The sequence below is a fragment of the Canis aureus genome, chromosome 30, assembly GCF_053574225.1.
Source record: "Canis aureus isolate CA01 chromosome 30, VMU_Caureus_v.1.0, whole genome shotgun sequence".
Taxonomy (NCBI): Eukaryota; Metazoa; Chordata; class Mammalia; order Carnivora; family Canidae; genus Canis; species Canis aureus.
In genome coordinates this window covers 43,477,666-43,502,397 of record NC_135640.1, presented here as the reverse complement: position 1 = coordinate 43,502,397, position 24,732 = coordinate 43,477,666, and the positions used below count along the sequence as shown (strand labels likewise).

The 24,732-nt window shown below is 64.5% G+C and overlaps 1 protein-coding gene across 21 annotated transcripts in view; it reads right to left on the bottom strand.

Annotated features, from left to right (window-relative positions):
• Positions 1-2,741: 2,741 nt before the first annotated feature.
• Positions 2,742-24,732, bottom strand: part of PCBP3 (poly(rC) binding protein 3) — a 251,246-nt gene continuing 229,255 nt past the window's right edge. For 9 of the 21 annotated variants that reach the window (XM_077879440.1, XM_077879448.1, XM_077879453.1 and 6 more), the window contains 7 exons: positions 23,130-23,273; positions 20,215-20,256; positions 12,118-12,196; positions 11,383-11,442; positions 8,938-8,990; positions 4,342-4,511; positions 2,742-3,486 (listed from right to left, as the gene is read on the bottom strand). In XM_077879440.1, the coding sequence (XP_077735566.1) occupies positions 3,450-3,486; positions 4,342-4,511; positions 8,938-8,990; positions 11,383-11,442; positions 12,118-12,196; positions 20,215-20,256; positions 23,130-23,273 (585 nt within the window). In that variant the 3' untranslated portion in view covers positions 2,742-3,449. Of the gene's footprint in view, positions 3,487-4,341; positions 4,512-8,937; positions 8,991-11,382; positions 11,443-12,117; positions 12,197-20,214; positions 20,257-23,129; positions 23,274-24,732 lie in introns of those variants that run through there. The other 12 variants (XM_077879456.1, XM_077879460.1, XM_077879457.1 and 9 more) reach the window with 10 other exon arrangements.

Genomic DNA, 24,732 nt, shown 5'->3' with positions numbered 1-24,732 from the left:
CACGGTCGCCCAGGACGCGGACCCCCGGCTGCAGGGTCTCGCTGGGGCCACGCGAGTGACAGCCGCCCGTCCCCGCGTGTGTGGCTCTGCACGTGGCCCCGTGGCCCGGGAACTGGGGGGGAGGATGCGGGGACCCGGGGGCCACGGGCGCGGGCCTCATGCCCAGGACGCAGCCGACGGGCGCAGCGCAGACGCCGGGAGCCCGGGAGCCCAGGAGCCCAGGCGGCGGGAGTGGAGGACGCGCCTCCTGTCCGGCCTCGCCCTGTGGCCCTGCGACCCATGTGCAACCGGGGGGCCCGGTGCAGGCAGGCGACGTCTACCTCAGACGTAAAACTGTCTGTCAGGCCTTTTACCTGCAAAATGGGCAAATTCAGGAAAAGCGGAGAGTTGCGATCCGGGACAAGTCACCACAAAACCACAGGCGAGTCCGAGCAAGGCCGGGCGGGGTCCCCGGGCAGCAGGGCCGGTCGGGGCGCATGGAACCAGTGTCCTTTGGGGGGAGCAGGAAATCAGGGTGAGGCCCGTGTCTGGGCTCCCGGGTCGCGGGGCTGCGGGGACTCCACGGACCCCCCCACCCCCGTGGGGAGCTGTCCCTGTGATGCTCTCCCGGGAGGGTCCTTCTGCGATGTGGTCGGGGGCTGGAGGCAGGACCCTGTGGCCGGGAGACCCCGCTGGGCGACGGTGGCCTTCGTTAGCTTCATGGTGGAGGCCACGTGAGTCTAGATTCCTGAGCTGTGACTGTAAGTCCGTGCTGTCAGCATGGCTTGTCCTGGGGAGAAAAGGGGGGTGGCACTCACATTCGGGGGGGCTGTCGGGGTGCCTGCAAAGTCCTTTTTTTTTAAGATTTTATTTATTTATTCATGAGGCACAAAGAGAGAGAGATACAGAGAGAGGGGCAGAGACACAGGCAGAGGGAGAAGCAGGCTCCATGCAGGGAGCCCATGTGGGACTCGATCCCGGGACCCCGGGGTCATGACCGGGGCCGAAGGTGGCGCTAACCCACTGAGCCACCCGGGGGCGCCTACAAAGTCCTTTCAAGTGATGAGAGGGAGGGAGGGGGGAAGCGATTCACAGACAGATGCAGAACTAAAGTGAGCCTGGTGTGGATGGTTCAAGGGTTTTCATCATAAAATTTTTCAGATTTTCTGTATGTTTTAAGAATTTTTTTCTGGCCCCGGAAGGGCTGCAAGGTGAGGCCTCCCGCCGCACCCCTGCTCCGCCAGAAGCCTGGAAGTTTCTGGGGCGGGCGAGACCCTGCGATGACGCAGGCAGCCTGGGCAGCACCCCAAGCGCCTTCCCGCCCATCACCCACCTGGGCCGCAGGGGCCGCAGCTGCGAACCTTGGGGCCGCCGGCCGGACCCCACTTCTTGGGGTGAACCCGCCCCCAAGTTTGCTCACAGGCGGGCGTCGAGGCCACGCGGGAGTGATCGCACAGGGCGTGCAAGGGGTGCAGTCCCTGGTGCTGCTGGGCCCCGGCTCCCACCCTGAACGCGAGCTGAGGGGCGCGGGGTGCCCCTTGCAGCCACTGGCCGGCCTGTCCGCCGCAGGCTCCGCGCCCCCAGGTGCCCGCCCCGGCTCCTGAAGCCTCGGTTCCCCTGCTCACAGGGGCAGGCCGGGTGGGGGACCGGCGCCGGGAGCCCCTTACCCCCGGCTCTGCCCCAGGCCGTGTTCCAGGAGTGACCAGGAGGGCGGCCTGGGCCGGGCCCGGGAGCAGCAGGTCGGGCCCAGGTCCCCGTCCCCCCGCACGCCCCGCTGGCCCCTCCTGCCCTGCACAGCCCTGTCGCCCACGGAGGGCGAGTGACCTTCCCAAGCCGGGGCCGATGCCGTCCAGCCCACCTGGACCCTCCTCAGCCCCTTCGGCCGCTTAGGAAGCCTTAGTTCTGCCTCAGGAGCCTTCCAGAACACGGCGCTCCCTGCCCGGGTGCCATCTCCCGCCAGTCCCCGCGGCCTTCTGCCCTCAGCCAGCCCCACTCGTCCCCCCGTTTTACCTGCACAGGCTCCTGCCCCCCACCTGCCCGCCTTTCCAGAATGCCTCACCTTGCCTGCCCGGAACACCGCACTCCGACGCCCTCCCCACCATGGCTCTGTCCTACTTCCACGGCATCATTTGCTTTCTGAGACGCTTATCCAACCTGTCCACTGGCCACCCACTGCCCTGCACCCGGAGGAGGGCCTTGGTCCCCCACATCCCCGCCAGCATCTGGGCCCTGAGCACCACCCTGGGCCGGGCGGCCTGGCCACACCGGGCAGACGGGGCGGGCTCCTGGCCGAGAGCCACCCTGGGCTCCTGGATGCGTGCCCAGGGCCCCGGCCCTTTCGGGTTTGCCCTGTGGGGGGGCGAGGCACGGTTGGGGCCGTGTCCCACCCAGAGCTCAGTGCCCAGCCGAGGCACAGAGGGCCCTCAGGGGCAGCAGAGGTGGGCACGCCTGCACGCCACACGGGGAGCTGGTGCAGCACGCACACGCCCCAGCTGGGCACACACGGTGGTGGTGCGAGGGCTGAGTTCTAATCAGAGGCAGCGTTTTCATATTTGTCCTTGTAGTTTTGCAAAAGCAGCACTGGAAGGACCTTGCAAGTCAGACTTAAATTTAAAAAGGGGAGGGGACGAGATCCCAACCTGTGTGAGAAAGAACCCGCTCCTCTGGGCAGGAGGCCACCGGAGGGCGTGCGCGTGCGTGTGCGTGTGCGCGTGTGTGCACGGGCCACTGGTGCCGGGGGCAGAGACAGGAGCCAGAGCCAGTGAGGGGCAGCGCACAACATTTATTGAACTCCAACGTGGTGCAGAGGCGCTTCCTGGCCCGCCACGCTGGAGATGCCTGCAGGCCCACGTCGCATCCCCGCACGCGACAGCTCGGTGACCTCAGGACCCCAGCGCCCACCTCGCCTGCACCTTGGCCCAGGACCCTGTCCTCTGTTCTCCTCCCTGGACCAGAAGGACAGGCGCGTCCTGCCCCCCGCGCAGACCTGTGCGGACACATGGATTGAGCGAACAGAGGCTTCGGGGAGCGGGGTCGGCAGGGGCGCTGGGTGGGAGCGGACCCGCTCAAAGCAGCCACAGTTCTAGGCGGTCTAGGACAGACGGCTTGTGGGAGGTGCTGTCAAAAGGTCAAACCAATTCTTAAACAGGTACACTGACACTACGGGACGGTACTTCTAAAATGTCACAGATGGGAGCGCCCCCGAAGCATTTAAAAGAATTAACACTGCATGCCAATGCATGAACACACGAGCATAAATTAATTCCGAGAGGTGTCAGGGACAGAGCCTGGAGCTGACACAGATCTAATATAGAGCCGCCTTGTCGGTGCGTGTATGTCTATGGCATAGATAACTCTCGTTAGTAAAGAAAACCTCTATTTATATTTGTGACGAAGGGCGGGTGGGCGGTCTGTACAGAGTGTGCGAGCGGGTGGAGGTGAGGGTTCACGGAGTGGAGGCCGTCGGCAGATTAGAGCGCACCCATCCCGGTGACCTCAGACGTCAGCCTGCAAGACACAGAGGCACAGGGGAGACAGGTCACAGTGTTCTGGTAAAACGGGAGCAGAAGCGAGGCGGGGCCCCCCCGTCTCAGCGTCACCTCCCTCTTGGCTGTGAGATGCGCGGCCGAGAGCTGGAGACCACGGCGGGGCGGAGGGAGGAGGCCCCACCAGGGACCGGGTCCCTGTCACCGCATCAGGGGCCTGACAATAACCACCTGGGCACGCAGAGGCCCACGACCGATTCTGCAGCAGCTGCTTCGGGAGGGGCCGGCCTCGCGTGGCCCACGGGGTGGAGTGGAGGCGCCTCCCCGGGGCCTGACTCGATATTCTGAGTTAAAGAGGAGGGTCTGACCCCAGGTGTGGTCACACTGTGTTCTCCAACACGTCCCTGGCTGGGGAAGCTGCAGGACGTCACCGGGCCCTAGACGGAACCTCTGACCCTCACGCGGTTCCCAGGTCTGCGGCTCTGCAGGGCTCAGGGTGGTGGGGGCGGCGTCTTTACAACCACGGGGCACGTGAGGGCAGGGTGGCCCAGTAATGTGCTCCCTGAAACTACGCGACCCAGTTACCCAAGTGCGAGGCTGACCGCAGGCCCGGGCCGAGGTGCCACAGCTCTCCGGGAACCAGACTCTCCGGGAACCAGACTCTCCAGGGTGAAAGGTCAGGTGTGAATGTGCAGAGGGGGTGCGGGGCCCCCAGTCTGCGTGGAGACCGAGTCCATCACATCCCACTCCCACACCTAGCCCGGAGCGAAGCCTCTGGAGAGGACGGGCCTGGTCTGGGCCCCCACCATGGCTAGCCAGTCCCTCTGAGCGTCTTGCTCAACCAGTGCATGAAGGACGGGGCCCTGGGGGCACGCACCTGGCGTTGATGAGGTACTGGGCGAGGCTGATGTTGGCTGGGGTCCCCGTGATGGTGATCTGGCGCTCCGATGACCCTTCTGTGGCATTGGCGATTTTGATCTGAGCTCCAGACATCTGTCGAATTTCATTGATTTTGGTCCCTTGGCGTCCAATTATGCAGCCTATTAGCTAGAAGGAAGGACGGAGGACTTCCTCAGAGAGAGGCTCCCCACCCCAAGCGGAGAGCCTGGGGAGGCCCGGGAGGGGCACAGAGCAGCCCTGGTGTGCACCCCACCCCAAGCTCTGCCCTCCCAGGAGGCTTTCCTGCGGGGGGTGAGGCTGCAGATGCCCGGGCTCTGCAATGAGTCCTGACCAGTCCCAAAGGGGAAGGCACCGGCCGCGTCACCTCGCCTGGGCTCCCTTGGGGACCTGGGAGACGGGGAGCAGGTGGCTGCATCCCCAGGAAGGAGTGTTCGTGTGAAGCCAGAGTTTATTAAAGCTCTCTGCCGCCCAAAACCCTGTCTTCTGATGAACTTGGGTGAAATTCTGAGGACATGTCAGACGTTCCCTTCCCTTCCCACTGTGTGACCCCCGGCTGCTCTGGGCCATCGGGCAGAGTGGGCGGTCATCAAGAACCAAGCAGCCAGAAGGACAGGAGCCAGGGCTCCCGGGGGCAGGGGCACGGCCCGCTGAGCTGTGTGGGGACAGCCGGGCACGGAGCAGGCCGGGTTGCGGGGAAGCTCGCTCCCAGCACCTGTGTCCACCCTCTGTCCACGCGGCCGGTGTTACACGGCGGTGCTGGGGCCACGAGCGGCGGTGGCAGGAAGGAAGCCCGTTTACAGACGCCTCTGGACCCACGCGGGGGCAGCTCGGCCTTCGGGTGACCTCCACTTCTGGGCTACCCCAGCTGCCTCCACCTCCCACCAGCATCTCCTGGGCCCGCCCCACCCCAGGCCCCGCCCACCTCCCAGGCCCCGCCCCCCTCTTAAACTCTGCCCCCACCTCCTAGACCCCGCCCCATCTCCCTGGCCCCGCCAAACCTAAGCCCCGCCCCCAATCCCCAGGACCTGCCCTCCTAGGCCCCGCCCCACCCCTAGGCCCCGCCCTCACCCCATCTCCCAGGCCCCGCCCCCACTCCATCTCCTAGGCCCCGCCCCCGCCCCACCCCTAGGCCCCGCCCCCATCTCCTAGGCCACGCCCTCCTCCATGTCCCAGGCCCCGCCCCATCCCCGCCCCCACCCCATCTCCCAGGCCCCGCCCTCACCCCATCTCCCAGGCCCCGCCCCCACCCCATCTCCTAGGCCCTGCCCTCCTCCATGTCCTAGGCCCCACCCCATCCCCAGGCCCCGCCCCCACTCCTAGGCCCCGCCCCATCCCCAGGCCCCGCCCTCACCCCATCTCCTAGGCCCCGTCCCATCCCCAGGCCCCGCCCCCCACTCCTAGGCCCCGCCCTCACCCCATCTCCTAGGCCCCGCCCTACCTCCCAGGCCCCGCCCTCATCCCAGCTCGTAGGCCCCGCCCCATCTCCGAGGCCCCGCCCCCCAGGCCCCTCCAATCCTTGGGCCTGGCCCCGAGGTCAGTGAGGGAGACTGCTACGGTCCCCGCCTGCATCCTTGACTTGTCCTCCAGCCGCGGAGAACCCTGGACGGCTGCCCTCCCACGCGCCAGGCACGGCAGGGGGACGTGGGGCCGGCTGAGCCCCCCGAGGATGCCAGCCCTCCGGAGGATCCTCACACTTCCTTGGCCACTGGCAGCCCAATGTCCCTTCCAGAACCTTCCCCTTTGGTGCAAGTACTGTTGGCTGAGTGGTCACGGCTGAGAGCCTCGGGCAGAAGCGGCTCGTGTCTCCTCCGGGGAACCTGAGGAAGGCTGGCGGGTGTCCACGCTCTCCCTCTCTGACCCGGCGGGCACGGAGGTCATGCCCCCCTAGCCCTGCCCCGCAGCCATGGGCATGGAGGCGCCTGCACCTGGCCTCACCGGTCTCCTGACCGCAGGGGGACCCGCAGTCACCCAGCTCTCTCCCCTCTCACCCTGCGGGCATCCACGGGGAGCCCGAGGAAAGTCACAGAGACACTTTCTAGAGCCGTGGCCCCTCCTGGCCGGATTCACAGCTGCACCCCAGAGGATGTGGGGACACACCTATCCCGCTCTCGTCCTGGAGCCGCCTATGGGAGCCCTGAGATCTCTGGGTGGTTCTGGGGTTGGGACCAGGGCCGGGGCCAAGTGTGGGGCAGCCGCAGACACAGGGACCGTGACATCAGCCACAGAACCCACGGCCAGGGGAGCCGAGGAATGCCACCCGAGGCTGCCCACACACGCTGCCGGCCCTGACCCGGCCTGGGTCCCCGTCGCCACGCCCGCAGGGGGCTGTGCTGCGGAACTTACGCGTGGTTTGGGTTCCCACATGCACCCTGTCGTCCAGAAGGCCCTACGCTGGCGACACAGGTGTGAACAAGACTTCCCTTAGCACAGCTTTGACCGGGGACACAGACGGGTGTCGTGGCAGATGCACGTCTGATGCACACACGCCTCCCCTGGGGCCAGGTGAGTACGAGAAAGCCCCCTGCCGTGCTGTCACCAAGTCCTCCCCGCAAGAAGCGCCAGCTCGGAGCCCGGGGATCCTTGGGGCAGCCTCCTGAGGGGCGCACGGCCCTGGGGGCGGCCTGGCAGGGTGGTCGGCGTGCAAGGTGGCACCGTGTGCCCCAGGGCACGGAGCAGGCCTGCTGCTCACTCTCCAGACGAGCCTCATCCTCTCCGGGCTCATCCCACGTTCGGGAGGCAGGCCCGGCATCAGGGAAGCGGTTTTGGTCGGGGGGGCACGGGCAGGGCGTGGCCCCGCCTTTCCCACGGGCGAGGTGTGCCCACCAAGATCGTGACGTGGGGGACGGTGTCGGGAGCTCCCAAGAGCAGAACCGTCTCCCGTAGAGACGCAGGAGCACATCCCCTGCAGCTGGCACCAGGGGCCCCATGCCCGCCCCCTGCCCTCCTGCTCATCTGTGTGCACAGGACGGCCACCGCCCCGCAGCCACAAGCCTGTGCCTGTCCAGGAAGAGGCTGGGCCGGGACGTCCCGGCCTCCCGGCGCGAGCAGCTGCCCCTGGACACGGCCCCCACCCACCCCGCTGACTTGGGCTCCAGCGGGAGTCCGTGCGCTCGGGGTACGGGGCGGGTGGGGCTGAGCCTGGGCAGGGTGGCCCGTGAGGCCGCGAGCTGGGTGGGCCCTGGGCAGGATTGGATGTGGGCTCCGGGCACGGGCGTCCCGCAAGCGCGTGGCATCCTGCTCAGCAGACCCCACCTGCTCTTCAGGGGCCAGCGGGGGGCGGGGGGGCAGCCTTCCCAGCCAGCTCGGCACCTGCCTGCTGATGAACCCTGAGGTCCCCTGGCTCCTCTCCTGCCGAGTGTCCCAGGACTGTGACATCACGTGCTTCTCAGGGCCACTGTACCCGACCGTGGGCAGGGAGAGGAGGGGGCCCAGGTGGGTAGGGTCTGGGGGTCAGGGCTGAGGAGTTGGCACCTGGGGGTAAGGACTGGGGTTTGGGGGCTGGCACGTCAGGGCTCCGGGCTGGCAGGTTAGGGGTGAGGGGTCAGGGCTGGGGGATTAGGGCTGAGGGGTTGGGGCCTGGGGGTAAGGACTGGGGTTTTGGGGCTGGCAGGTAAGAGGTGAGGGGTGAGGGTCAGGGCTGGCAAGTCCGGGATGAGGGGTGATGGGTGAGGGGTTGGGGCTGGGGGTCAGGGCTGGGGATTAGGGCTGGCGGATCAGGGGTTGAGGGGTCGGGCAGGGGGTCAGGGTGAGGGGTTGGGCTTGGGGGTCAGGGGTGATGGGTCTGGGCTGGGGCATCAGGGGTGAGGGTTTAGGGGTGAGGGGTCAGGGCTGGGGTTTTGGGCTGGGGTCAGGGGTGAGGGGTTGGGTTTGTAGGTCAGGGGTGAGGGATCAGGTCTGGGGTGTCAGGGCTGAGGGATTGGGCCTGGGGGGTCAGGGTGAGGGGTCAGGGCTGCAGGATCAGGGCTGGAGGATTAGGGGTCACAGATGAGAAGTTAGAGCTTGTCAGGGGCGAGGGGTGGGGCTTGAGGGTCAGGGGAGAGGGGTAAGGGTGAGGCGTCGGGGTGAGGGATAGGGACTGGGGGTCAGGGGTCAGGGGTGAGGGGTCGGGGCTGGTGGGTCAGGGGCAAGGGGCTGGGGTTGGGGGTCAGGGGTGAGGGGCCGGGCTGAGGGTTGGGACTGGGGGGGTCAGGGTGAGGGGTCAGGGTAAGGGGCTGGGCTGGAGGTCACGGTAAGGGGTTGGGGCTGGGGGTCAGGGCTGGGGGGTCAGGGTGAGGGGTCGGGGCTGGGGGTCGGGCCTGGGGGGGTCAGGGTGAGGGGTCGGGGCTGGGGGGTCAGGGCTGGATGTCAGGGGTGAGGGGTCGGGGCTGGGGGTTGGGGCTGAGGGGTCATGGCTCGGGGTCAGGGGTGAGGGGCTGGGGTTGGGCATCAGGGGTGAGGGGCCAGGGCTGGGGGGTCAGGGCTGGAGGTCAGGAGTAGGGGTCGGGCTGGGGGTTGGGGCTGGTGGGTCAGGGCCGGGGGCTGGGGCCGGGGGTTAGGGTGAGGCCGGGGAGGGTGAAGGCTCGGGCATACTCACATCGTTGGGAATGGTGAGCTCGTGAGTGCTGGCCGGGGGGCTGGCGTCCAGACCTGGGTACAGAAGGGGACAAGGTCAGGCGGCAGCAGGCTGTGCACACGGCGCCCGGCGCCCACCCACGCGGCCCACCGAGGGGCAACACGCCCTGTGCGCTCTCGGTGTCAGACCACACGAGGTCTGGCGTCCCCGCTCCCCTCACAGCCAGGACACAGAACCCAGCAGATGTAGCAGATGTTCTGCGCTTTCCCTTTGGGCGCGTGGGGATCCCATTCCCGAGCAGCCGGGCACGGCTCGGGCACCCTCCAGGCCCTGGGGGCCCCGCACCACGCGCTCCGCGGCCCGGCCCCACGGCGCTGTCCTGCGGGGAGGCCGCGCACTCCCGCTCGGTGCGGACACAGGCCTCCCCGGCCGCCAGGCCCCCAGCTCCCAGGTCTACGGTGTCCCCTCCGAGCACAGACCGCCTCTCGCGGGGCGAGATCTACCAACGGGGGCGACAGATCCGGGCTCCCTTGCCCTGGCCCTCGCGACTCCTCGTCCACCCGCAGCGGACACGCCGTCCTCCCTGCAGGCCCCACAGCCCCGACCCTACAGCCCCCACCCACGGGACCACCGTCGCAGTCTGGCTCGTACCGTCAGAACGTTCCGGAGCCCGAGCCCCCTCCTGTCCCCCTCCTGGTTCCCGCCTCTGCCTTGGCCCTCGGCCCACTGTGCGCAGGCCCAGAGGCCTGGGGAGACGCAGTCGGACGCCCACCCTTCCTCCCCTCTCCCTGCGTCTTCCTCCCGCACTTGTGTCCCCAGCAGCAGACGCGCCGCGGTCGTCAGCCTCTGCCGGGAGCGTCCCCACCGGGCCCCGCCGTGCTGGGGGCGTCAGGGGCAAGTGCTGGGCGAACCCCTCCGTCCTGAACTGTCGTTTCCTTTCGCGCAACCACACCCGGAGTTTCTGTCCTTTATCTTGTTCCCATTGAGACGTTTTCGGTGCAGCTATCTGGTTGTCCGACCGTCTATACGCATTCCGGAGAGGTCCTCCGTCCTGCGTGGGTCCTGTCAGGACCTCGGCAGCCTGCCTCGGGAGGGCGGAGGCCAAGCGTCGTGTCCGCTCGCCTCGGTGTACTCCGACCCACGGAGGAAAGTACGAGGCTTCTTTTCAAGAGGGAACTGAGCGCGACGTGCTGGGTCGGGGGCGCAGCTGCTTCCCGCTGGCGCCCCCGCACCTGAGGACCACGTCCCCGGCGGGGAGCCCCCCTCACCAGCCGCGGATGCCGCACACATCGGGCGGGACTCCAGCCTCGCCCCGCGAGCCCCACCTGCTTCGGGAGCATCAGTGATGCTGTCCCGGGAACCACGCATCCTACTCCACCTGCGGCCACCGCGGGACGCGTCTGTGTGTGTGTGCCCCGTGCTCTCCCTGTGGGTCCCCCGGGGTGGGAAGTCATCCCAGGGACGCCTTAAAGAGGCCATGTGCACACATGTCCCGCGTCCGTGAGGCCCACGGAGGTGCTGCGGGAGCCGTGGCAGGGTCGGTGGGCGGCTGGCGGGGCGGGGGCTGCGTCCCGGGCAAGCCAGGCCCTTGGTCCCACCAGCCCCGGGTAATCGTAAGAAATCACCGATAAGGTGCGGAGGGCTGACGGGCACACGTGTTGTCACCACCACCGGCTGTGGCCGTCATAAGGGTTGACACCCATTTCCATAATCAGAACGTCTTGTCTTTTCATTCTTTACGCTCTGCATTCGCTTGATCAAAGGCTGCACTGAAATGGGGCCCTTCGGGGGCGCACGGAGCATCGGAGCGGGAGCCCGGGGCGCACAGCGAGGCCCTGACGGTGGAAGCACTGCCCGCCGCCCTCCCCTGCAGCTGGACACCTACCCCTGCCCTGGCCGACCGGGGTGGAACCCGCTCCGCCCCTCCACGAGCTCTCAAGTGGCGTCACTCCCCAAACACGCGGCGTCCCGGGCTCTGCAGACCTGTGCCTGCCCTGCCCCAGCCCCGGGGTTGACTGGGACCAGCCGGTGGGGACCAACCCGGCCGGGCGCCCTGCCCCTGAGCGTGTGCCGCGCTTCCTGGGAAATCCCTTCCTGCGAAGCACACGGCACCTCCTGTACCGCGGCCCCACGTGCGTGCTGCCCACAGCAGACGCTGGCCCACCCCGCGCACGGGGCCTTCGGGGCTGCGACCTGCACCCCACGGCGCCCGGGGCAGACCCGCTCACGGACGCAGAGGCTGCGAGGTGTGCGTGCGGACGTGGCGCCGGCGCTCGGGCTCCGTCCCGACAGCACCGCCGCCCCCGCCACCCCTCACTGAGGCGCTCACGTCCCCGCGCGCAGGCAGTCGGGCCTCCGCACCCCTCCTCCCGCCCGGCCGGTGACCCCGAGCCCGAGCAGGGGCAGCAGGGGCGGGTGCCCGGCCTCCTGGGCCTGCGCTCTCTCGCTCAGCGAGCTTCGTTTTACCTGACGACTGGCCCATCAGATTTTGAGCTTCTTCGGAGGAGTGTAAAGGCAGCTTTTCTCCTGGAGAGCAAAGAAGAGACAGATTTAATGTTTGCCCTCAAGGAGATAAGCAAGGTCACTTCAACTAGGGAAGCTCAAAATCTGACTGGCGCATGCACGGCTGACCCATGCGTCCAGCGAGCGGTCACCTGCACGGCTGCCGCGGCGATGCCCTGCCGTCGCCAGGGAGACACCGCCGCCCTAAGGCCCTCCCCCACCCCGGGGCCACGTGGGGTGCCGGGGGCCACCGCGCCCTGGGCGGGGGCTGGCGCAGCTCAGTTCTCCCCGGGGCAGGGCCGGCGGCCGTCCCGGGCAGGTGTCACTCCTGGGCCGTGCACGGCCTCCTGCACAAAGGCGTCCCCGTCCGCTTGTCGGAGCTCGGCTCCTGGGGACAACAGGCTTCAGGGCTGTGGCCAAGTGGATGCGCTCAGCCGGGCGCCCCGGGATGCCCGTGGGCAGCGGAGGTCCCTGGGCCACAAGGCCAGAGGGAGGCGACCAGCCTCCCGCGGGAGACACACGCACGCAGAGCTCCCGCCCGGCCCTCTGCGGCGTGCACGCCGCCGCGTGTCTACACTGCGTCCTTGGCGTCCACAGCTAGAACTGTACCTGCGCTGCTCGCCGCCCCGAATAATGACAGTTCAGAAAGAGTCCCCAGGTGAGAAGAGAGGAGGTCAGAAAGGGCAGCTGGGTACGTACCGGGGAAAGCGGGGTTGGTCTGTCCGAGGGGAGGAAAGGGGGTTTGCTGCATGGCCAGCTGGTGGAGCTTGGTCAACTGCTGGGGTAGGAGGGACACGAGAGCTAAGAAGATTATTGTCATCGAGCACAAGTCACACCAAATTAAAACGGCAGTAACAGAACGTTGTACAAATAGAGGGGGGCCATGCGGACACATGGCAGACGCAGCGGACGCAAGGACTTGGCCTGGGACACCAATGGGCCGCTGGGCGGGCGCGCACCCAGGTCCTTTCCTCTGCCCGGCTCGCTGGCGGCTCGCACACACCTGGCGGCCACGACCCCCGGGCTGCACGCGGGCCCCCGGGCTCCCTGGGGAGGCTCTGAGAGCCCCCGAGCAGGGCCCGCCGGCCCCAGGGGCTGGAAGGTCACGGTCCCTGCAGAGAGCTTGCGCCGGTGACCCGGCCCCGCCCCAGCCCTGGACCCCGCGCAGCCAGCAGCGCCTCCAAGAGGCAGCCAGGGCTGCTGGAGTCGGCTCACCTGCGTCCTCCGTGCCCATTGGGTCACTCTGTCCCCTTGACCCCCAGCCCCGGAGCTTTCTTCCGTTGCTATTTGGGCCTCACTTCTTTTCCTTTTCTTAACCAGGCTCCACGTCCAGCGCGGACCGCCCTGAGATCACGACCTGAGCGGAGGTCGGGAGTCACGCGCTCCATCGCCTGAGCCACCCAGGCGCTCACCCTGGCCTCTTAAGGAGAAACCCGAAAGAACAGAAAGTAAAAGTAAGTGGCCCTATTTTGGGAACCGAGGGCTACGAGCTGGACGCTCAGCCGGGAGTCCTCAGGCCTAGCTCACGGCCGGGCCTGCACCGCACACCCTGGGACGCGCGTAGCTGCTGACGCCCTCCCGACGGCCCACCCACCCCGAGCCCTGGACTCCCGCCTGGAGGGAGGGCACACTCAGAGGGGAGCTGGCGTCCCCGCTGCGACGCGGGTGTGTCAGGGAGGCGGCGACCGTGCCCGAGACACTCGGGGGGCTTCTCAGACGCGCCTCGGAGCAGCAGGGCAGCGGGAGGCCCTGGCTGTCAGCAACGCAGCCCCACGCAAACACAGACACGGACGCGCTGCCCGCCGGCCTGCCCTGTGGGTGCAGCTGTGGCAAATACCCTAAGGTACCCGGGGTATGGGGGACGAGGAGTGGGTGGCACTGTCTGTGGCTGAGGTGCTGCCGGGGGCCCGAGCGCACAGACCTGGTCCCCTGACCCCGTGCCCAGCTGGACGGGACCAGGAGCCCCAGGGGCCGCGTGCGTAGCAGGCACACGTCAGGACACCTGGCGGGCTGCGCTCTGAACCCACGCGCGGCGGGGCTGGAAGCGAGGCTAAGGTTACAAGGTTCCCAGGATGGAGGAGGAAGCCCGCTTCCGGAGACGGCCAGGGGGGCTCAGGGCTGTCGGGCGGGGGGGCCATCACGGTGCTCACACGGGGGGCGGCCTGCTGCGCGGCCACCCCCTGCGGGCTCCAGCCCTTTGCCCAGGGCACCTGCACGGCCCCGGCAGCCCTGGCCCCGCTGCTCTGTGCTCCTCCCGAGGGTGGGTCCTCTCCCGTCCGTCCCGAGGCCCAGGCGCACAGCTGCGTGTCGCTCAGGACAGCGGGGAGAGCCGGGCCCTGGCGGCGGACCTGGCCTGGGGCAGTGCCAGCACTGACCGGCCTCGTGGAGGTGCGCTCGTCTGGTGCCACAGGCCCCTGTCCTGATCTGTGGGGTCACGCGGGCAAACGGCCGGCCACGAAGTGTTGTCCACCTCGGCTGGGGACAACCACCATCGTGAGCAGCCTGCGGCCTCCCCACGCACCTGTCCACAGCTCCGCGACCTCGGGTGCTCCCCTGGTCTGTCCATCGCCTCCCTGGCAGGTAGGGGGATGGGGTGCATGCGGGGGGCCTGCTCCAGAGCCCACGGCCACGTGCGTCACAGGCACACAAGAGGAAGGCTCCCCGCGGCCGTGCACTTGTGCTGGAGTCGCCGCCCGCAGGCCCTACGCCCGTCCTCCTACTGCCACGCACTGGCTGCTGCTTACGATGAAACAGCCACGCTCCCTCCACCCAGGCACCGTGGAGGCAGGGACGTCTTGGGGAGACTGGATGGGCACACGCTGGCGCCTGGATTGACATCAGTCCGGGGGGCGGGTGGCCAGAGGGGAAGCCCGGTGACGGATGTCAGCTGGCCTCCCTCTGGTCTTGGCTCCGTCCCTATTTTGTCCGGCGCTTCTCCTCCTTGGGATGCAATCTCTACGTGTCTTAAGGGAGGAGCACGAGAAGTGCTAAGAGGACTCCTGCTTTTTTGAGCTATTTCTGCCCTTAAACCATCAGCCGTCGGGCACTCACAAGCGCCTGCACACGGCGGGAGGGGCCGCAGGGGAGGGTGTCGTGAGACGGGCGGCTCCCTGCCCCTTAGCTCTTCCACTGGATGTTGGGTTGGGGCAGACAGACAGACGCTAAATGCAGACAAATGCACCTACCGTCGCAGGTGCACAAGCGTGGAGGTACCACGAGGCGGGCGCACCGCGCACGGGCCAGCGTGAGGAACGGGCCACCGTGTGGCATTGGCTGTGCTCACGCCTTCCCCTCCCGTGGGACGCTTCTGTCTCCGCCCATTTCTCTCCTGGGTTCACTTCCGCTCACTCACAAAAACCCCTTTTATATTTTGGATGCTAATCCTCTTTCAGTTGTCTGTGCTGAAAAGATCTTGTCCCCACTCTCCTTTGGTGTCTTTAGAGAAAAGATGATTTTTAAACTTTAATGGAGTCCAGTTCGTTACTATTTTCTTGGTGGTTTGTGCTCACTGTCTTGCTTACAAAACCCTTCCTGGACCTGAGAACAGAGGGATCTTCTCTATTTTCCTTGAAAGGTGCTGTTTTCCTGTCTTGTGTGACAAGTGTTCGGGTCTTTGTTCCCACGTGGATGACCATTTACAGATATTTCATGTTCCTATCCATGAAATTGGTATGTCCCCCTCCCCTTTTTTTCATCTTTTGGTCTTCTTCAACTTTTTTTTTTTTAAAGGTTTATTTATTTGAGAGAGAGCGAGCGAGCACGTGTGGAGGAGGAGGAGCAGAGAGAGAGAATCTCAGCCCTCTGCGGGGCTCGATCTCACGACCCTGAGGTCATGACCTGAGTCACTCACCTGACTGAGCCACCCAGGTGTCCGTATCTTCTTTAACTTTCAATAAAAACAAGTTTTGTTTTTTAAAGAGTTCATCTTTTAATTATTGATGTCAGTAATTAACTGCTTTGCAGTAAGAGAGTACAGCCCGTGGGATTCCAGTGTGGGACACGTGGGTGTTCTCGATGGCGTGATGTGCGATCCAGTTGTGTAGACGCCTCCGGTATGGACTTCAACGTCGTGTAGAAATGTGTTCCATCCACACCAGTCACAGCAGAGCTCGGTGCAGGCTCCCTACGTCTGTCAAATTCCCTTCACGGTTTGCTACCTTTTCTCTACATGAACTTGCAGATAGGCTCCAGGTGCATACAAGCGTTGAATTTGTGTCTTCTGGGGGAACTGAGCCTTTATCGAGACGTAAACCATGAAACATAGACTTGGCTTTATTATTTTTTTTATTTTTATTTTTTTAGACTTGGCTTTAAAGTCCTGTTGCTCCCCCCCAACCCCCCAACGTTAATGTTGATAGGTAAGGTTTCTTTTCTCTCTTTTTTTTTTTTTTGGTTGATTTGACATGGATATAAGAAGAATTTGCCAAGTTACAGGGGTTTCTTTCAGTTAGTATTTTTCCATGAGAGCTTTTTCTATCCTTTCAATATTTCTGGGTCCTTATTCTTTAGGTGTGTCTCTTGGGATAAAAAAATGCTAGAGTTTTTCTCCCGTTTTGCTATTTGTCTAAAAACCTAATTTTTTTTTGAAAGACTGATTTTTTTTTCTTTTGGATTTTGTATTTATTCATAGAGACAGAGAGAGAGAGAGAGAGAGAGGCAGAGACACAGGCAGAGGGAGAAGCAGGCGTCATACAGGGAGCCTGATGTGGGACTCGATCCAGGGTCTCCAGGATCACGCCCTGGGCTGTAGGCAGCACTAAACTGCTGCGCCACCAGGGCTGCCCCTTAATTTTTTTTTTTTTGGCTGTTTTTTTTTCTTTTTTAGTCAGACAGCCCTTTTTTAACTGGAACACTGGTTTTACTTTGATCACAATTACATGTATAAGGGACTAATTTCTGCCACTTTATTTTGTTTTGCACCTGTGACTGTCCTGACGGGATAGGCGTGTTACAGGAGGAGGGACCTGGACAGACCAGTCTCCCCTGCCCCTGGCCCCTCTGCACCTGGTGGCAGTCATGTAAGTAAGCTGTTACCCATCAGTGGTCACTCTGACGTCGTAACGCGCACATTCAAGGTCTAAACTCCATATCCGCCTCTTCTGGGATGGCACCCTGGCCTCCAGGAAGCTCAGACCCCCTTGGCCCACTGAAGCATACATCTCCTGTTTTGTTTTTTTTTTTAAGATTTATTTATTTATTTATTTATTTATTCATTCATTCATTCACTCATTCATTCATGATAGAGAGAGAGAGAGAGAGAGAGGCAGAGACACAGGCAGAGGGAGAAGCAGGCTCCATGCTGGGAGCCTGATGCGGGATTTGATCCCTGGACTCCAGGATCACACCCTGGGCCAAAGGCAGGCGCCAAACCACTGAGCCACCCAGGGATCCCCTACATCTCCTGTTTTTGTCCATTTGTTGTTATGTTAATCCCACAGGTCAGACGGCCTTGATTTTACAGACAATTTTTGCTTTCCTTTACCGACACATTCACATTTTAGTGTCCTCACAACCATCGGTAGTTCCTGGCCTATTCCTGCGTTAATGAAACAAGCCCCTCGTCCCTCGTCTCCAGGCTTCCCTCCGCAATCACTGTCCTCCTGAAGGGCCGGGGGCCCCATACAGGCCCGGTGGCCACTGCTGTCTGCCTGCAAATCCTTGGATGTGGGTCCTTGGAAGATCTTCTTAAAACAGAAGCCTGGGTTGACCATTACTTTCTGTGTCGTGACACCACCTTCTGGCTCCCGGGGTGGCTGGTGCGATGTCCCCTCGCTTTCTCTCTTGCTCCTCTGTAACCTTCCTTTTCTGACAACTTTAGAGAGGTTTACTTTTGGTCCTGATGTCGTGCGGTTTTACTTTGATAAACAGAAAGTGGGTTTCTTTGTATTTATCTTGTTTGGGGTTTGTTTGGATTCCTCAATGTGAGGATTGGCTTCTTTTATTGATTCTGAGAAATGCTCAGTGCTTATCTTCTAGAATCTTCCGTCACTCTGTGTGATGACCTCTTGGGGCTCCGATGGGATGAAAACATAGATTTTGCCTCTGAGGAGGGGCGGGCTGGGGCGAGGAAGCCAGGCTCCTGCTGAGCCAGGCACCCAGAGGCTCAGCAGGAGACTCCTGGACGCTGGGCACCACCGGGGCTCTTCAGCTCTGGTGGTGAGCTTTTGAAGCCACCACTCCCTTGTGTGTGAAACTGGGGGTCTGTCCCGACCGCCACCCCGCAGTCAGTGCCAGGCCCAGGTAGGAGGCAGAGGTCGCAAACCCTTAGTTGTCACCTCCCATGCGAGGCTGGGTTTTGGCTTGCTTTTGGGGCCCCTTGGGTGAGGGGGGCTTACAGGAGGGACTTGGATACCCTGACAAGTGGCAGAGAAGCATCACACATGGGGGGCGGCTTGAGGTTGACTCTTCCCTCCCTCCCGTGTGACCGCATGTCTGTTCCTGGGGTTCCACAGGTCCTGGGTGGGCAGGGGAGTGGGGGGGTAGGCAGTCCGGCATCCGAGTCCCTGCTGCCTCCTCCACCACATCTGAACTCAGTGGACCAGGTGGTCAGGCTGTGGCTGAGGCCGTCCTCCCCACACCCGGCGTCCCGGTGCTTCTCCAGGGCACGTCTGGGAGGACTGGGGCAAAACGAGTGAGTGGCAGGCGAGACCCTGCAGGGACACTGGCCAGGCCACAGGGAGGGTGACCTGGAGCACGCTCTTCAGCACCAGGCAAGGACGAAACACGTACAGGTTCATTCTAGGTGAAGGAGTGCTCAGCTCTATGAAAGCGGTTTTCCCACAGGCTGCTTGAGGGTCCTGGTGGTGTGTCAGCCACGGTGGCTCAAGTATTTATTACAAAATAAGGTACCGCTTCCTACCAGCATGACACCTGGGTTCTAGGAAACCAAGCCTTTACAATCCCTACTGACTGCTAAGCTCAGATAAACGCTGCCTTCCTGGCCATCATCATGTATGTCACCAGACAGTTGTTCTGGATGGAGCATCCCGTCTTCAACGCCGCGAGCCTGCAGGCTTCACACATTCTCTGAGCTCCCACCATAGAGTCCCAGCAGCTGCACGGCCGCGGGGGCCGGTCTACACCGCACAGAGGGCTGTTCCATGAGAATAGCCCAGTGTCTCGGGTCTCTACCAAACGTAAGGAGGCAATTATGCAACACTTAGAAGTTTGATCGGTCTGAGAAAAAAGCCTGCAGAACTACCCACTTTTAAGAGATTCTGAGAAAATCATGCGGGAAGACACAACCACCAACTAACATAAAAATCAATCAGCCAGGCTGAAGTTCCTCAGCCTCACACAGGTGTGCACACCCACAAACCTGGGACTTCAGGCCAGAAATGCTCCTCTGTCGGCTCAGGGGCTGCAGGAAACCTCAGGCCCCACCTAAGAGCTGTGCCCTGGGGTCAACTGCCCTTTACTAGGGGCCTGACCACTGTGTCTCCTGAGCTTTGAAAAAGCCAACAAGCCAGGTTTTCCAATCTGCCCTTGCACACGTACCTGCACTTCCAGGGGGCACAAGAGCACCCGGCCCCACGTTAAGTGAAGACTGTGCCATCACCCGAGTTGCATCCCAGCCTCCCATCGCCCCCACTCGGGGCCGTCTGTGGGATGGGAGTGAACAGGTGGACAGAACTGGCACCGCCCACAAGCCACCGAGGGCAGGAGGTCTCCCCGCGATGGTACTGAACCGACGGCCCGCGTCCCCCACATTCTCACTCGGCCTGGCTGAGTTTCCAGAAGCCCTCGCCTGCTCTGCCCGGACGGCTCACTGCCACGTCAGCACTCGCCCACCTCAAACGCACAGGGGTTTGCAGACGATGCCAACGCCCGCCCGCCTGGCGTCAACCCCCCCCCCCCCTCGCAAGTCTCAGGTCACACGCAGGAAGTGCTTTCACAGGGAGGCTGTGAAGTCCGGCGACGTTCAGAATGGTTTAGAGAAGGAAGGGCTTCCCCACGCCAGGCTCGCCGCACCTGCTGAAAGCAGTGCCAAGGCGGATCCCCAGTTCCTCCCGGCCTTGCCCTGTCCCCTCCTCCCTCCCCAGACCCGCCCTTCACAACCGGCTCATGCAGGCATCCTGGCCCCAGCCCCGCACGCGTCTAGATCCCTGTGGAGAGACAACCGTGGATCACGGCTGCTGCCCTGTACCTGCTGCACACTGTCTCCCTGCCCCCTGCACCCCACGGTGCATTTCCGGGTGTCCCCATCCTCACCCCTGACTCCACGCAGACTGTGACGCACTCAGGGCGGCTGAGCAGGCCCCGACGGCGGAGCACGCGGCTTCAGCCCTCGGACGAAAGCCGAGGCCCTTCTGTTGGCTTTGTCCTTGGGAATGGGGGTGCGGGGTGCTGTTGCACCTTGGGCTCCCCAGGGGGAAAGTCTAGCTTTACCAGACGTTCAAACGTCCCCTCCCGCATCTCTTAGAGCACCTGGCTGACAGCGTGTCATCTAACTTCTCAGGTGGCTGTAGGGCACCCCTGTCCCTGGCCGCTCGGGCGGGTGCCACGGGCAGAGCAGCCTTGCAGCCACTGCCTGAGGCCCTGTGTGCGGAGGAAAGCCCCAGAGTGCAGCAACGATCAAATCAATTTGAAAACAGGCCAAGTCCTCCAAACGAGTAGAATTAGTGCTAAGAGGTTAAAGGTTACTCAAGGTCATATGGATACGACACAGGTCAGGAACATTGAGAGAACGGTATTAATATTATTGCGTAATATTAATATTAGTAGCAAGTAACAGCAGCATGCAGGTGGGTAACGGTAATGAGAAGAGAAGGCGAGGGAGGCAGAGTGGAGACTCACATCTGGGTGGGGGATGGCGTACTGTCCCTGGATCGTGTAGGCCTAGAAAGAGAGACACACGGTCAGGTCGCGAAGCTGCCAGCCCCGCGTGCGCCCACCGGCGGCCCTCCCCCGGGGACGGGGCTTCCCGTGAGCAGGCCCAAGGCCCTGAGGTCAGAGCGTCCCCTCGCACAACGCATCCCTGCCTGCCCCCCAGTAGCTTAGGACAAAATCGGAACCCCCAGGGCACCGGGAGGTGTAGACTGTGGGGTGTCCTGGCGCCAGGCCTCAGCGGCACCCACGGGCGGGCGGGCGGCTGGAGCTACAGCCAGGTGGGGGCCGGGAGCCGCTCACCCCCAGCCCCGAGAGCTCAGGAGCGCAGGAGCGGGCAGCGCCAGGCGGCTCCCCACTCCCCGAGGTTCTTAAAACCAAACCCCTGCCGGGATCGCTAGTTACTGACCCTCTGACTCGTCATCAACTTTTTACAAAGTATTTATCCCAAGAAAACCAGGCCGAAGGACCTCTAAAAGGTGACTCAAAACCAATTCTGCGAAGCAGATGAAGAAAGAAAAGTGCCCCCGTCACAGGAGGCCCGACCTGCACACGCAGGGACAGCTCCCGGGGGGCCAGCGGGGTCCCCCCGGCTTCACCTTCCAGGCGGCGGCCCCACCAGCCGCGGTGCCTGCGTGGGCCTGGGCCCCCTCCGCCTGCCCGCCCCCTCCTGCCTCAACCGTCCACCAGCCGAGATGCTCCCAAAACTCACGGCCAGAAACACACGAACCACAGGTGTGAAGGGAGAGTGAAGACTGGAGACTTGCTGCCAGGCCTCGCGGGCCGTGACGGGGCACGTGCCACACCAGCCCCGGGCAGCCGCGCTCAGGGGCCCGCCACGCGGGTCTCTGTGCTGCAGCCCGAGGGGGCACGTCCCCCCGCCCCGTGTCCACGTGTGCACCTGAGGGGAACCCCAGGTCAGCGAGGGTCCCGTCTGGGGACTGCACACCGAGGGGCGGGGCCAAGGTGCGGCCAAACCATGGCTTTTGGATCTGCAGGGAGCACCGGGGGGAGCCCCGGGCACGTCACGGTCGCCAGAGGCGTTCCGAGGGGTAGAGGGATCTTATCAGATGCTCCAGGTGAGGGGGGAGCTGTGCACACGGAGGTAGGGGCGTGGCCCTGCGGTTTGCGGAGGTGCCACCAGGCACCTGCTCCGACGTGTCACCACCTGTAACGGCCCCGGGACACGCCCGCTGCCACAGGCCCGTTAGGTCGGGGCCCGTACGTCCGCGTGAGCTGCACACGCTTCCCGGCAGGGCAGTTCTTTGCCCGGGCGTCTCTGGCTCGCTCTTGCCCAGGGAATTCTGAATTCTACTTGAGGCGTGAGCCTCTCCCGGGCTCTCTGGACACAGGGAAGGTATAAAAGTCTGGACGAAGTGTCACCACGTGTGACCTGCCTGTGATGCAGGGCTGATGCCCCTGGCGGGCACCTGGCGGGCACCTGCTGGCCGGTGGGCCTCCCGGGCCCTGGAGGGCCAGAGGCGCACGTCCCGGCACAGCGAGGTGCAGGCCACGGCTCTCAGGGCCGGGCTCAGATCGCATTCACGCCCCATTTCTCAGCGTGTGCCGTGGCTCCTCTGTCCCCGCAGGGCTGAGAAGGACCACTGGCGAGAGCAACTGTCCCGGGGGCACGGATGCAGGTGCCTATGGCCTGAGCACAGCCTGGGGACAAGTGCCCATGACGGGGGTGGCCTGGCCGCCCTGGGCTCCCGTGGCTTCCCGGGCCCCCGACTGTGCTAAGGCGCCTCCCTTTGGGCTGAAGGCCTGTGCTTTGCCACGTGGCTGGCGCCACCGTGGGTTTGTTCACGTGTCCGGGTCCAGGCCACTGGGCTGTCTGGGTGCCCGTCGGTGCCTCTGGCCCTTTCTGACCTGCAACATGGGGCTGTGACAGGAGGGCACAGCGACGTGAAGGGTCCAGCCCAAGGGCAGGGCTGCTGGGAGACCTCGGCGGGGGGGCGGGGGGCTGTAGGGAGGCCCTGGGGCAGCGCCCACGTACTCCCTGTGGGGAGCTGCCCACATGCTGTTCGTGGGGGTCTCTGCCCCTCGTCTAACGTGTGCGTTTGGAGGATCTGATAAGATTCCTTTAAAATGCAGACAGATTTTTATCTGACTTTGTCAATGAAAAAATCATGACCGTTTCCGCCCGACCCGGGTCACCTCCGAAAATTCCCCGTCTTCACTCTCCCTCCAACAGAGACACACGTCACCGCCAGCTGGACGCAGAGCTCCTCCAGGCACCACCGGCCGGGCGTCGTCCGGGGCCCTCCACCCCCGCTGTCGTGACCCCGGGGTGTGTGGCACAGGTGCCCGATGGCGGGTGGGCCCTCGCGGGGAGGCGCGCCCCGACCCTCTCCCCGGCTCTCTAGGCCCCGCTGATGAACTGCCGGCCTCGGATGCAAATCTCCCGGCAACGCCTGGCGCCCAGGCTCCGGGCCGGCGGGGGGAGGGGGCCAGCGGCTCTGGGCACAGCAGCAGGTGTGCAAGCAGGTGCTCCCGGCCCGGCTGGCTGGGGCAGGGCGGGGCGCCCGGCTGGGCCCCCCTTCCCTGCCCCCAGGCACCCCCGCACAGTGGAGCGTGCGCTCCAGGGGGAACGGGACCCTGCTCGTGCAGCTCAGCTGCTTCAACCTGGAGCCACGGGGCCACGGAGCCACGGGGCCACGGGCACGCCCCACCCCTCCGCTAAGCTAGATCTGGGCCTGGGCAGGGGCGCGGTCCTCCTGTGCCCGGCCCGGGGGAGGACACTTCCAGGGCCCAGCGCCGCGGGGTGCCCTCCCCCCCCGCCCCTGCCCCGAGCCGCCAGGCCGCGGGCTGGGAGAGCTCTGCATCCAGCGCGGGTGGGGTGGGAGACGTGCACGTGACAGGGGAGAAAACCTGAGTGCACTAACGGGCAGCGGCGGGGGCTGCAGTAAGAGGCTGAGGTTGGCAGTGGAGGCCGCGAGCGGGTCGGCTCTTACCTGACCACCTGCAAAAATGACAGGGGTGGAGGCGGGCTTTGGGCGGTAGGGGATGGTGGCACCTTTCGGTGGGGACTAGGAAAAGGGACAGGAGAGGGAGAGAGAGCATTAGAGCAGCTTCGCAGGCCAGGGCCTGGTGAGGGGGCCTCCTTCCCGAGCCCGCCCCCGCACTGCCGCCCGCCCCGCCCTGACCCCAGGCTGCGGCGGCCCCGGACGGTGGGGACACCCCGCAGCAGGAGGGCACGCCATGGGGACCCTCCTGGGGCCGCCTCTCTCCTCCAGGCTGCCACCAACCCCGCGGGGTGCCCTGCCAGGTCCTGACAAGGCGGGAAGAGAGGCCAAGACCCTGCCTGTGCTGGGGGCTGCGGGCTGTGTAGATGGGCTGACCCTGCCCGTGCTGGGGGCTGCAGGCTGTGTAGACGGGCAGACCCTGTCTGTGCTGGGGGCTGTGGGCCATGTGGACGGGCAGACCCAGACCCTGTCTGTGCTGGGGGCCGCAGGCCATGTAGACAGGCAGATCCTGCCCACGCTGGGTGCCACAGGCTGTGTAGACGGGCAGACCCAGGCCCACCCATGCTGGGGCTGTGGGCCGTGTAGACAGGGAGATCCTGCCCATGCTGGGGGCTGCGGGACGTGTAGATGGGCAGATTCTGCCTGTGCTGGGGGCTGTGGGCAGTGTAGACAGGAAGATCCTATCTGTGCTGGGGGCCGCAGGCCATGTAGACAGGCAGATCCTGCCCATACTGGGTGCTGTGGGCCGTGTAGACGGGCAGATCCAGACCCTGCCTGTGCTGGGGGCTGTGGGCCATGTAGATGGGCAGATCCTCCCATGCTTGGGGCTGCGGGCTGTGTTGACAGGGAGATCCTATCTGTGCTGGGAGCCGTAGGCCATGTAGATGGGCAGACCCAGACTCTGCCCATGCTGGGGGCCGCAGGCTGTGTAGACGGGCAGATCCAGACCCTGCCCGTGCTGGGGGCTGCAGGTCATGTAGGTGGGCAGATCCTCCCGTGCTTGGGGCTGCGGGCCGTGTAGACGGGCAGACCCAGACCCTGCCTGTGCTGGGGGCCGCAGGCCATGTAGAAGAGCAGACCCAGACTCTGCCCATGCTGGGGGCCGCAGGCTGTGTAGACGGGCAGATCCAGACCCTGCCCGTGCTGGGGGCTGTGGGCCATGTAGATGGGCAGATCCTCCTGTTCTGGGGGCCGCGGGCCGTGTAGACAGGCAGACCCTGCCCCTGCTGGGGACTGTGGGCCATGTAGATGGGCAGATCCTGCCCATACTGGGAGCCGCGGGCCGTGTAGACAGGCAGGTGGCCGCCTGAGGGCCGGGGTGCTGTCGCTCTGCACGTGGGCCAGCCTGGCTGTGGTCCTCTGTGAGAATCTCCGTCCCCGTGTCGTGCTCGGGGGAAGGCTGGGCTTGCTGGGCTGCTCCGCCACGGGGCCCCATGCCCAGAGCCCCCGAGCCTCACTGGGCCGGGCTCACGATGCTCAGCAGGCCTCATCGCAGGAGGGCTAGAAGCACCTGACTCATATT